At 45.2% G+C, this 12,602-nt stretch overlaps 3 protein-coding genes across 3 annotated transcripts; 2 read left to right on the top strand and 1 right to left on the bottom strand.

The window, feature by feature from the left end:
- The first annotated feature begins 216 nt into the window (after window positions 1–216).
- Window positions 217–762, top strand: LOC126565685 (gamma-secretase subunit pen-2). Its single transcript, XM_050222887.1, has 3 exons — window positions 217–319; window positions 440–544; window positions 623–762. The coding sequence occupies exons 1-3, from the start codon at window positions 259–261 to the stop codon at window positions 760–762; spliced, it is 306 nt and encodes a 101-aa protein (XP_050078844.1). The 5' UTR covers window positions 217–258.
- A 421-nt stretch (window positions 763–1,183) lies between these two features.
- Window positions 1,184–9,174, top strand: LOC126566022 (cilia- and flagella-associated protein 57). The gene is made up of 8 exons (XM_050223222.1): window positions 1,184–1,364; window positions 1,422–1,505; window positions 1,577–2,481; window positions 2,544–3,079; window positions 3,142–3,627; window positions 3,695–3,932; window positions 4,060–5,141; window positions 9,016–9,174. Exons 1-8 carry the CDS (start codon window positions 1,192–1,194, stop codon window positions 9,172–9,174), a joined length of 3,663 nt encoding a protein of 1,220 aa, XP_050079179.1. The 5' UTR covers window positions 1,184–1,191.
- An 837-nt stretch (window positions 9,175–10,011) lies between these two features.
- Window positions 10,012–11,281, bottom strand: LOC126564750 (glucose-fructose oxidoreductase domain-containing protein 1). Its single transcript, XM_050221848.1, has one exon. The coding sequence runs from the start codon at window positions 11,272–11,274 to the stop codon at window positions 10,015–10,017; it is 1,260 nt and encodes a 419-aa protein (XP_050077805.1). The 5' UTR covers window positions 11,275–11,281; the 3' UTR covers window positions 10,012–10,014.
- Window positions 11,282–12,602: the final 1,321 nt, after the last annotated feature.

Here is a 12,602-nt window from a genome sequence, read left to right on the forward strand (position 1 = left end):
ATAATGTTTTACAAACAATTTTCCGCTGCTGCAAGCGCTCCAACCGTCGTTTCATTTCCTTGTGAAATATTTCATAAACTTTTGAAATGAAACGTTACATCGGGTTACAAGAGGTGTTACGCATGTCGTTACTGTCAAATCCTGAACGTCAACAACGGCTGTGTTTGTTTACATTTGCCCACAGTAACAACAAAAGCTTCTCGGTTCACCTCTAGAAAAACTCGTATTTATCTTATAATTAGCAAAATATAGAGCGAAATGGATTTATCTCGGGCACCAAATGAGAGGAAATTGTATTTGTGTAAATGGTACTTTAAAGGTAAAGATGTTTAAATGTAGAAACCACTTCCAGAAGCACTTTATATGTGTGCATTACTCACTGTTCTATTCCGTCGATACGTGCATTACTCACTGTTCTATTGTGATGTTTCGCTTGTAGCCGGATTTGCGCTCCTTCCCTTCCTGTGGTCAATCAACACGATTTGGTTCTTCAATGAGGCTTTCCGTAAACCAGCATACGATGAGCAGAAAGAGATTAAAAAATGTAAGCAAACGGGTGATACTGTTTTGTGAAGGGATTCTTATTGCGTTCCTTAATCCCGTTCCATTTTCCTCATTTCAGATGTTATATTCTCGCTGGTAGGTTCGTTAGTATGGATCGTAGCGATCATTGCGTGGGTTGTCACCTTCCAGCTGAAACGGACCGAATGGGGCGAGTTTGCCGATAACATCAGTTTTCTCATACCGCTAGGGCAGGCGTGATGGATGAGTCATGCAACCGTTACAACTAAATAATTGTACTTTTACTAGAACGTAAAACCATAATCATTGTCATCGAGTATTAACTTCTAAAGAAATAGGGGAATTATTTTTTTTTACGAACACACACTACTAAATAACGCATTATTCTTCCCTAATAAAGCATCCATTAGAAACAACTTGTTGCGTGTTGCTCGTCGTTGTTTGTTTCTGTTGCTACCTTTCCTTTGGAAGTCGTTTACCGAACCCTACTGTTACTAGCAACCAGTGGAATGTGGTTGCTACGATACAAATTTCCGCTACTTTTTGTTGGTTACTTTGTTTGGCATGTTGGCCTATATTGCTGGTTTTTCTTCAAACTTTGCTCACTTCGTTTGCCAAACTGTTCCGAAACACGTTGAACCGGATTTTCCCATCGAAAAATAATTGATCATGGAGAAAAATAACCGTTCGAAGCAGATCTCAATAGTTCCGAAAAATGCGTACGGATTACGAACGGATATACAGGGCAATGTGCATTTTACGCTCAAGCAGGAAATCATCTATCCGGTTGCGGGAGTGTTGGCCATCCACGACTTTACCACCAACAAGCAGAAATTTTTAAGGTACGTACTTACAAAGATGAGATATACAATTTTAAATTTATTCCATATCCGTTACAGATTCCCTCAAAATTGTCACCCGGAACGGATCGTGCTTAGCCCCAACCGGAAGTTCATTGCCGTCGTCGAAAGAACCAACGATAAGTAATCGCCCAACAAAAAGGCATCCTATCGACCCGATGTACTAATATTCCCAATTTCCTTCCTCATCTCAGCAAATCGATGGTAAACGTATACGAGATCGAAACGCTCCGGAAACGGAAAACCCTCCAACTTCCGGCCGACTGTCCGAACACGCAAATCGGTAACGTCTGCTTCACGCATGACTCTCGCGGAGTGGCGGTCCTGTCCGTCGAACCGGACGCCTTCCTCTCGATCTTTTCGTTCGACAAGAACGATTCGCTCATCATTGGCCGGGCGTCCAACTCGAGCCAGCAGGGCCAGGCCGTGTATCTGTCCTGCAATCCGAACGATGCCACGATTGTCGCAGTCGGTGGGTATTACATGCTCAAGATTATGAACCGTACCGATAAGGGGTTTGGCCAGATCGGTACGATCAAAGGAGACGATCTGTTGATCACCTCCATGACGTGGCTATCGTCGGATGTGCTGGCCGCCGGAACGGCTGAAACGGAAATCATCTTCGTCGAATCGGGCGAGTTGAAGATAAGGCAGCGGGCGGATATGATCGAGACGGTGGATCTGTCGGGGGAAGGAGATACGGATCTGGGTGCCACCACTTCGGCGGAAGTTGCAGGGCTGAAGCATGAGGTGCTATGTTTGACGCAGTTCGAGAAGGGTTTCCTGTACGCGATCCATAACGTGGTGCACGTGTTTGAGCGGGAATCGAACTACAACTTTCGAAAAAAGTCCGTTATAACAGTGCCGATAATGCTGTACGATGAGAAGGAGTATAAGATCATGAATGTGGCGGTGAATCAGGAACAGGACACGATTGTGGTGGCGACAATGCATTCGCAGCTTTACATCGGGATGCTGATTGTGCCCGAGACGCTGAAGGTTAGTGAGCTATTGTTTCAGAATCTGGGCGAACCACTGCATATAAGCGGTATTATCGGCATGGCTGTGTGTTCCTGGAAGCCGATCGTACTCACAGCATGTAAGATAATTCAAAAACGGATCGCCCAACTCCTATATAATTAACTGGATATTACATTCCAGCTCGCGACTTGACGATCCGTGTCTGGAACTACGAAACGATGAAGGTGGAACTGGTCAAAAAGTATCAGATCGAGATTGGTGTGATCGCCTTACATCCTTCCGGATTCTTTGCAGCCGTTGGCTTTATCGATCTGCTCCGACTGCTTCAAATCCAACTCGACGACCTGAAGGAAACAAAGAGCTTCAATCTGGCCAGCTGTACTCAGCTTCAGTTCTCCAACCAAGGACACCTGCTGGCTGCTGCCCACGGGAAAATGATCACACTCATCTGTATCTTCACATTCGAAGTGGTCCAAAATTTGAAAGGGCACAATGGTAGCATTCTTAGCTTGGCATGGTCTACCGATGATGCTGTACTAGTGTCCGGAGGTAATGATGGAGCGATCTACAAGTGGAACGTGGTGACGGGTGAGCGGCTGGAGGAGGTCGTACAGAAGGGCATCCAGTATCGTTCGATTGCGCTAACCAGTGATGCACACTCGGTGTACTCCATCACCAATACTGGGCTGATCCGTGAAGTTGCTAAGTCGGATATTGTGAGTACGTTGAGTCTCTTGCTATTGGAAGTTTGTAAATGACCTTCTTTTTCGCCCTAAAGGCACGAGAGTTCAAAATCCCCGAGCTGACACCGCTCACCGATATGGCTTTGGCTCGTTCCGATGCGATCTTGTTCGTGGGAAGCGTCAAGGGTCACCTCTACAACGTCCAGGTCCCGCTGGTCGACACAAGCAGTGGAAATTGTACCAACTTTCGCTTCTTCAACACCAAAGTGACAAAGATCTGCATCACGTACGACGATTGCACGCTAATAACGGCGGCGGATGATGGAACGCTCATCATCTGGCGCATTCTCAACAACGAAGGTAAAACGGCTCGCAGTGCTCCAGAACTCGGCAAATGTTCGGATGTACTGATCGCACGGCAAGAACTGATCGAGAAGAACGAATCCATCAACACGCTGGAGATGCGCATCCAGCAACAAAGCATGGAGTTTCAGTACAAGATGAAGCAGGGTGATGCGTTTCATTCGGAGCAGATGCGTGACATCCACAAAGATTATTGTGCTGCCATCGAGAACCTTAAGGTAAGGGATCTTGTGTTTCCAAGAATATGTTCGCTCGCTTAAAGTTTCCTTTTTTTTCGTCTTCCAGAAAAAGAACATAGAGATGGAGCAGGCCCACACGGAAGAGTTCAATTTGATCACGGCCAGCATAGCGCAAGGGAAGGAAGACCACCAAAAGGAGATGATGGACTTTGAGGCACAGTTCCACGAGAAGATCATCCTCGAGTATGATAAGCTGACGAGCATGAAGAACAAGATGGACGCGATGCGGGAGGAGTACGAGGTGAAGTTGCGTCGCTCGGCAGGATGTTTGCAGGACACTATAGGTACGTAGAATAATCTCCCTTATTTAATTTCTTAGACCGGGGACCGGTCTTCACATCAAAAAGTGGTCATTAAGCCAAGAAGAGAAATCTCTTAGACCCAACAATATTGTTATCTTTTTCCCACTAGAATCAATGGAAGCAGACCAAAAACGACTCTTGAACGAGAAGCAAGAGATCATTGACAATATGTTGAAGGAGATGGATCGTAAGCGAGCGGAATTTGACGAATATTGCCGGCAAGTAGACGTCGACAACGATCGACACAAGGTGGAGCTGCAACTTCAGTACGAAAAGAAGCTCCAAGAGGAGGAGGAAAATTCGATCAAATGGCGGGGCGAGGCAGGCGTTCTCAAGAAGAAATTTTCCACTCTAAGCCGTGAGGCAGAAGCATACCGCAAGGAGATTGAAACGATGCAAGCCCAGCACGGAAAGTTCCAGCAAAGCATCCGTGAGCTGCAGCGCGAAATAGACAGACTCCGCAAAGAACTCGCCGAACGTGACGGTACAATCCGCGACAAAGATCGGAAGGTGTTTGAGCTGGGAAAGAAAAACTCCGAGCTAGAAAAGTACAAACAAGTCCTTTCGATGAAAATAACTGAACTGAAGGCACAGATAGAACCGAAAGAGCGCGAAATCAAGGAGAAGAAAGAGTTCATTCTCGAGATGGAGAAAAAGCTGGAAGAACTGCAGCAAAACAATAAACAGTACGAGCTGCAGCTACAGGAATTTCGCGACAAGTACTGTGGTATCGATCTGGAGTTGCGTCGCGAACGGAATCGGTTCCGCGCCTCCAAAGCACAGTACCAACGGCTGTGCGGTGAAATTTACAACGTGTCCGGGTTAATTCAACGCCCAGAACAACTGAAACGCAGCGTCAAGGATCTCTGCCATCGATACTCGAATGATAAAGAGCTTCAAAAGTCCCTCGCACTCGACGAAGACGTTCAGAACGAATTTTTACGACAACGGGAATATCTCGAACGCTTAACCAAGAGCGCCAAACAGAAGGCTTCCAGTCAGCGTAAGGATGCGGGAGAATCTTTAAAGCTAAAGAAGGAAAACATGGAGCTCCTGGCGGAGTTGAACATGCTGCGTGAAATGCTGAATGAGAAACAGCGGGATTGTACCCGAATGGAAGCACTGTTGGGGCTGTCCAGTAAGGCGATCTCACCAAGGCAAGCGAAAGAAAAGCTGGAGAAGGCAGTTGCGGTATGTAAAAACATTTTTCAAACACATTTTGGACAAAAACTCTTACAATCTTCTCACCTCGGAGTGCGGACTAAGCACCATAAGGTTTAAAATTATTTCCCAGTATTGGCGGACGTAACGTTTGCGGCACGTTCGTACAACAACTGGCATGCTCTTTCGTCGTCATGCTCGGTACGAACGATCGCACAGAGCGCATTCCTTAAGCAAGCCCCCGTACATCCTTCCTGCACTAGTGGATCCGAGTATTTTTGCTTCGTTTGCCAATATCGTTGAAGTGCCTGCTCGGAAAAGGCTAACTGTTGCACAAGACGTTGCAGAGAGCGAACGCTAAGATCTGGCAGTTGATAGTAGTTTCGGAAAGAGTACGACCGATACCAGGAAGGTCGTCGGTCGGGCGTTAGGTTCGCTTCGGTAAGGTTGTGCATCCAGGTCTCTTGCTCCAGAGGTACCTACGAGGAAAGACAATAAGACTGACGTTTAGCAGCAGAAAAACAGGCTTATCCTCACACTTACAAATGTAACTGGATCAAACTGAAACACCTTGTAGTTCGGGTTAAGCTTGGTGTACGTAGTGGTTGATCCACCATTCCACGCCACACTGACCACCTGAGAAGGATCGTCCCTTCTAAAGTACAGGTTAAACTCATCCACGTGCGAGTGTCCATTGAACTGACCCGCAATGATATGCGCAAACCGCTCCACTATCTTCCGATATTCGCGTGTCCAACCGATAAAACAAGAATTATCGTACGAAGGAACGTGGGCTAAGATGTGAACCCGTTCGTTCGCTTGTTCCGCTTCAAGCAATGTATCGTGCAGCCATTGCAGTTGGGGCATAAAGTAATCCAGACTATAGAAGAGCCAGAAATTGTGTACGAAGCAAGGATTGTTGTTGAGTCCTATAATTCGAACACCATAAGGAGTGCGTACGGTGTAGTAACCACCTTCAGCTAGGGTTGGCCGAATATCATCGATCGGTAGCCAATCTGCCCATTGTTCGGCTATGAAATTGTACAGATAGGTGGTCCGGTATGACTCATCTACGTTATGCGGGGCGTACCTTTAAAAAAATGAATCTCTTCTTTAGTCTCATGTCTACTGTCAGTGGTTGGATATTACGTACAAATTAGCAGGATGAGATTCGTGGTTTCCGAGCACTGGATACAGAGGAACATCCGGGAAGGTTCGCTTCATCAGATCAAACACATGACGCATCGCCACCTCGTTGGTTTCGATCGATGTATTCCACGTGAAATGGTGCACAATATCTCCGGTGAAGTAGATAGCGTCGATCTTTGGATGCTGCTGACGGATGTGCTCCATCACATCCACCACAGCGTGCCAAGGTGTGTCACAGTCACGATAATCTCCCCAATACCCGGCAGCAGTCGCACTAGTCGCTGGTGCAAGATCGGGTAGCGTACGACAGCATGCTTCCGCTTTACAGTCTGCATTAACACCGACCAGATATTCCGGATCGTAGTGAATATCCGTAAGGTGGACAATGGTTAAAGGTGTTCCAGTTGCTCTTCTAGGTGGCAAATCATCTCTCGAACACGATCCAGACTGTTCGTACGATGCAAACAGTTCCCATCGAATGCCCGACGGAGGACTCATGTCCACTGACCGATACAATGCTGCCTCCGTAATACTTCTTCCGTCACGAACACAATCCTGCTCCTGCAGAAACACCTGACAGATATCGTCCGGCTCCGGGAACGGTGTCCGGTTGCGAAGCACATACTCAATCACTTTCCCATTTAGATTCACAATTCCCTCACACAGATACTGCTTGAAGCCGAGCAGTCGACAGATTCTTTTGGCAAACGTCCACACCCGTTCCGTGTCGCCCTGACCATTTACGATGGTTTCGTTGTAAAAGCTCAAGAACAGGTACGAGCTGGACATGCAGGTGAGACAACGGGTCGCGTCACGAGCACGTGCAAATCCATCGATCAGGAAATTGCCACTCAAACGTTCCCGATACTCAGGCAGTAGTTCGAAGAAGGGAACGTATTGATCTTCGGCCACCTCCGCCGCTTCTAGGATAGTTCGCACCCTTGGCAGAAGGGCTTGATTGTATTGAGCTATCCATGGAGAGTGTAGAAGAAAGTTGCACTAAGCAGGCACACACACACAAACGCACTCTCCCTCCAAAACTCACCTAGATCAATCCTGTAAGGTGATCCTCGTGGAGATCCTGCTGCATCAGCTTGAGGTGCGTTATTGAGGACGTAAAACACAAAAACAACTCCCAACGCGAAATAGCTCCCTTGAAGTACCATTTTGAATAGATTCGGATCGGATGATCTTAGCCGACCGTTCCGTACCACGTCCGATAACCTTCTGGTGGAGTTTGGTTGTTCGAATCTTCCAAACAACACACCACCAAACACCGATTCCCACACACCGGCGCCTAATCAATTCGTCTTGTTCCATCATGAGCATGATGATGATAATGATATGCGTTGATGTGTTTGCTTTCTTAATGAGCGCGATGAGGCATTGGTACGGTGGTGGTAAAGGTGAGTTACCTACCCATCGATTCCTCGACGGCGGTGACCTCGGGAGCAATTCTCACGAGCCAAGTATTATCGGGTATGGAATTGGAACACCAATTCTAGATTGAAACTTTGCATACCCGTCTGGGCAGGTATGTTAGTATGTAAGTATTCACGGGTATGCTAAAGCCCTTAGGATCACTTCCAAGCAAGCAAGGCGATATTGTGTTTGGTCTGTGGTTGAGGGTCGATCTGGCCCTTTGCCTTTAACATAAAACGCCATGTTCAGCATAGGTACCGATGAGAACTTTTCGAGGAACGAATCATCCAGCGAAATTTCGCTACTAGAACACTAGAACGACCTGTTAGATTATTCTGACTGGTAAAGGTATTTGGTTTCGTCCCGAGGTTTTATGAACGAAGTTTCCCAGATAGATTTTATTCTTAATTATGCTCATGTTAAATACATGAATTTATGAATTTAAAAATATTAGAGAAACTGTAAAAAAAAAACTCGGAATGGAAATAGAAATCGAAATAGATCTTGGGAATAGCTCTTAATTACCAACTGTAATCGAATGACCTTTTACAATATTTTCTTCTGACGACGACGAAAATACGAGTTCACTTAATGGGTTTGGTTCGATCGCTACTACTAGACATGATCTAAATACGACCCAGAAATACCATACCCTTGTGTTTGCCTTATTTTTGGGCCATGTGTTAGAGCAGTCGTCTTTAAAGTTATCAAGACCCTTGGTAAGATGGACCTTTTTGTCACAATTTCCCAAGCAGAGGCCGTCCTGGTTGTGAGTGAGTGTACTACACAATCACTCACAGAATCAGCCGTTCGGGCATAACTGGGCATAAAAATCTTTGATCAAATGTTCTCTTATGCATGCTTTTAATAAGTGAATTCCCTTTCTTCACAAAAAAATCGACGCATTCGCCCTTCAAACATGAGTAGTACAACCGAAGTGGGTCATTTCACAAATTAATCGTCTTAGTGTTTAAAAATCTTAAACCAGCCAAAATGGCTCTTTAAAACGTTCTAGTGCTAGGAAGGAGATATTAGCTAGACTCATTTGTGGCGATGTAACCATGTAATCGATCTGTTTAACGCTAAACCCAACAGGTGGAACAATCTGGATGCAAATGCTTCGCATTTCCCATATTGTGTTGCTCTCCACGCTGCATCTAATTCATGCAATTTATAAACCAACACCAGAATTGATTAATGTAAAGCCACCACCCACCTGCCCCATAATTACAGCATGAATATATTAACTAACAAAGCTTGCACTTGACCCAGTGAGTCATGTTTAAATTGTTCCACTTACCTTCCATCCCCTCCTCTTTCGAATCATCTGTAGGATCGCGATGCACTAGAAGCCCATCACCGCGAACAGCTGACCAAATTGGAGGAAATGGTACGCGCCCTAGCGAACGAGAATCAAACGTTGCGTGCGGAAATGATTGCTCAAGCATCCCGTAAACCGACTGCACCACCAACTACTCCTTGTAACAACTAACTTAAAGCGCATTTTACTGTCATGTTTCGCGCTCTGTTCTTTCGCTTTTCTACTGAACTGATCAAGAGCCCCGCCCCGCGCGCTCGTTTGAGGCAAAATTCTAGTAATATGGTGATAAATATATAATTTATTATACTTTGTGTTTTTTGTAAATGTTCTGTTCTGTAATGTTTACGTGTAGAAAAAAAAAAATACAGGAAAAGCGTAAATCATTCCAAAAGGAACACGAAATGCAAACACTTCCTTAAAATACTAACGGCAAAATCGAACAAAACAATGGTATTTTAAAAGAAAGAACCTTTCAACGGAAAAGGAAATGAGTGAATAGATTAACGAAATGATATGGACGGTCAAGCATATAAATTAAGAAACAAATTGCGATACTCTCTTTAAAAAGAAAATAAATAACTGATTGTAAAAGTTTTGTACTCCACGAGTATAAAAAGACGAACAAGTGTAAAGAAGACTTAAGAAAAACGCGATCGCGATGGGCTGCCACACACGATCACCCATTGTTGTTCGCATAAGGCATCATTTATATTATTACTAGTTTGTTATTAGTAAAAGTAGAAGTAATAGTAGCAAAAATAACACAAAAATGCATAATAAATAGATCGATTTTTGCACAGTTTTGTGGTTCTATGTGTTTGTATGTATGTGTGTGTGTGTGTGTGTGTGTGTGTGTGTGTGTGTGTGTGTGTGTGTGTGTGTGTGTGTGTGTGTGTGTGTGTGTGTGTGTGTGTGTGTAAAAAAAGGACAATACTTTCCACGTTTCCAGCCCAAAATTGTATAAAAAAATGATTGAGTCAAGCTGACGGGCTGTACCCGGGCAATACACGTTCAAAAGTATCCGGTATGATTAATACTGGGATCGGCCCGTATAGCCGACACGGATGCAATACGGGCGGCAGCATTGGCGAGCACATTTTGCTTCTGCTGGTTCGTCGGTGATTCGGTGCTAATGTTCACCTTTGTCCAGCATCGTTCAGTGCTCGATTTCCGTATTGCATCCAGCACCGCCTGGACGTACAGGCCATCCTCAAACGTTGCCGCTGCCTGTACCGGTTCTTTAATCCAGCCGGCACTTTCCTTGTTCGGATGGAACGCATCTCGCAGTGCACCGACCAGCTTGCAGAGACCTTTCACGTACGGTCTCGGAAGCGTTGTGTCCGAGGTGGAAAATTGCAGATCCTGCACATCCACGTAAAGCATTTCCTCCTTGATGGCGCCCGTTTCGGCATTCAACCGGTGCCCAACCAGATCACCTCCACGTACCGTTAGATGACCCGCCGGCCCGTAAATGACGACTTCTTGCTGGAAAGCGTTATTAGACTCGTGACAATTTATGTTGACCGTTACGAGCGCACTCGAAGTACTTCCGTCGCTTTCGAGCTCCATCTGGAAGGTACAAACATCCGGTGCCGCCACTCTCCTTATTCCGGTGTGTGCATGTGACGCGTACATAGCGTACGTCCGTACCGTTCCGTGCACCCGGACCGCTTTCCGCTCTGTCAAAAACTTTACCAAATCAATCACATGACTCCCGACGAGATTGAGCGCTCCACCGCCCATCGACTCATCGCACAGCCAATCGTACCGCTTCCGATTAAACAACGGACCCATTCGTACCTTCACATCGATCAGCGTCTGATCAAGGCACGGTCCCGGTGGCCCAATGTAACCTTCCTGGATGGCTCGCTTCATGTGCGCGATTGCGGGCAAAAACCGTAACGAGTGATTCACGATGGAAATAAGCGTCGGATAATACTGGCTCGCGCGTACCATCTTCAGCGCATCGCTCTGCATCAGCGTCATCGGTTTGTCGCACACGACGTGCTTCCCGATGCCGAGCGCCTTCACCGATATCTGCGAGTGTAGAAACGGTGGGCAGGTGATAAACACCAGATCGACATCCTTCCGCAGCAGCACATCGTCGATCTTGGCCGTATGGAACGGTATCTTCAGCTCGAGCGCAGCCTGTTCCGCTTCCTTGCCCGTTCGACCCCATATCGCCACGATGTTGAAACCTTTGTCACGCAGAATGGGCACAAGCACGTGGGTCACCTCGCCAGTGCCGAACATTCCGATTCCCGGTAACATTATTCGATTCGAACTGGTTTTCAATCACGCACGGAGGAAACACATAGAACGATAAAAACGACGACACACGGCACACGGGAACACAAAATTGCAGCAACGTAGGAATGTTGTGCGTTTTTTCACACCATTGCGAATTGTAAACAATCCAGCACACTTTGACATTTTCTCACAAACGTAAACAATCACAGCTGGTCAACAAAGTTGACAACTTTTCTACAAAGTTTCGGGGAAAAATCTATAAAAAAGAACAGTTAAGTAAATTTCAGAAAGAAATTGGAAAAAGTTAACTCTTACCAAAACAGGTGAGCAAAATAATAATTAATTTTTTAGTACAATGTTGAGTAACGTGCACCTGTCAACATGGGCGTAACGCTTCGTAACGCACTCTTTTGAAAATCAACAAATTCACCGTTACTCTTACTCAAAACAAAAATTCAATTCCCTTTTTCTCGTTGTTTGTCCCACTAAATCTATTAAAATAAACTCCATTCCTGGCTAATGTTTTCGTTTGCAGGTTATTTCGTCTTTTTCACATCTTTTCGTGTGCATGCGTTTTTTATCTTCTTTTTTATTTCATCCAAATCGTTTCGTGCCCGACTGTGCTTGCAACAGGGGCCAGCGCAATGGTTCGCATTATTCGTCCGTTTTTCATAATCATCATCATTAGCATCAGTATCAGTATCATCCACGCACCACTAGCCGTGCCGGGTTCGTATCATCATTTATCGAAAGTTTTGTTCGTTTATAGTCCACAACACTTCTTCTCCCATCACGCGATACTTTTAAGTTCATCTCATCATTCATCATCAGGTTTCTGTTTTTAGTAGCCCGCAACATGCTTAAGCACGAGCAGCAAATCTGTAATATTATGATTCTGTGTATGTAATATTGTGTGTTGTATTTTGTAGATATTTTGTTCACCCGTTCAGCTCTGCCATCGTGCTTTTGTACACAACCACCCGCACGAACGTTACTTTCGGGGTGAATGGTCAGAGCGGGGTTTTTTTACCGTTCAGTTGTTCGATAGCACAAATAATTCAGTTGCTTATAGTGTTTTTGTATAGTTATCTCAAGTGGCTGTTTCTCGTGCAACACAACATTCATCAATTCATCCAGTTGCTACGGCGACATTCAGTAACAAACGTACGTGAAACGAGGGTATTAAAAGTATCTCTTCTACACAATTGTGCAATTGTTCAAAGTATATCGTAGCTATAATTTTACTTTCCCTCTCGGTATCAGAGTAAAAAACAAATTTACTTTTACCTAGACACAGCATAATTCATTTCAAATGTAATTCAAATTATTTATCGCAACTCAATCACAAC

Source organism: Anopheles maculipalpis, chromosome 3RL (genome assembly GCF_943734695.1).
Source record: "Anopheles maculipalpis chromosome 3RL, idAnoMacuDA_375_x, whole genome shotgun sequence".
In the NCBI taxonomy this organism is placed as follows: Eukaryota; Metazoa; Arthropoda; class Insecta; order Diptera; family Culicidae; genus Anopheles; species Anopheles maculipalpis.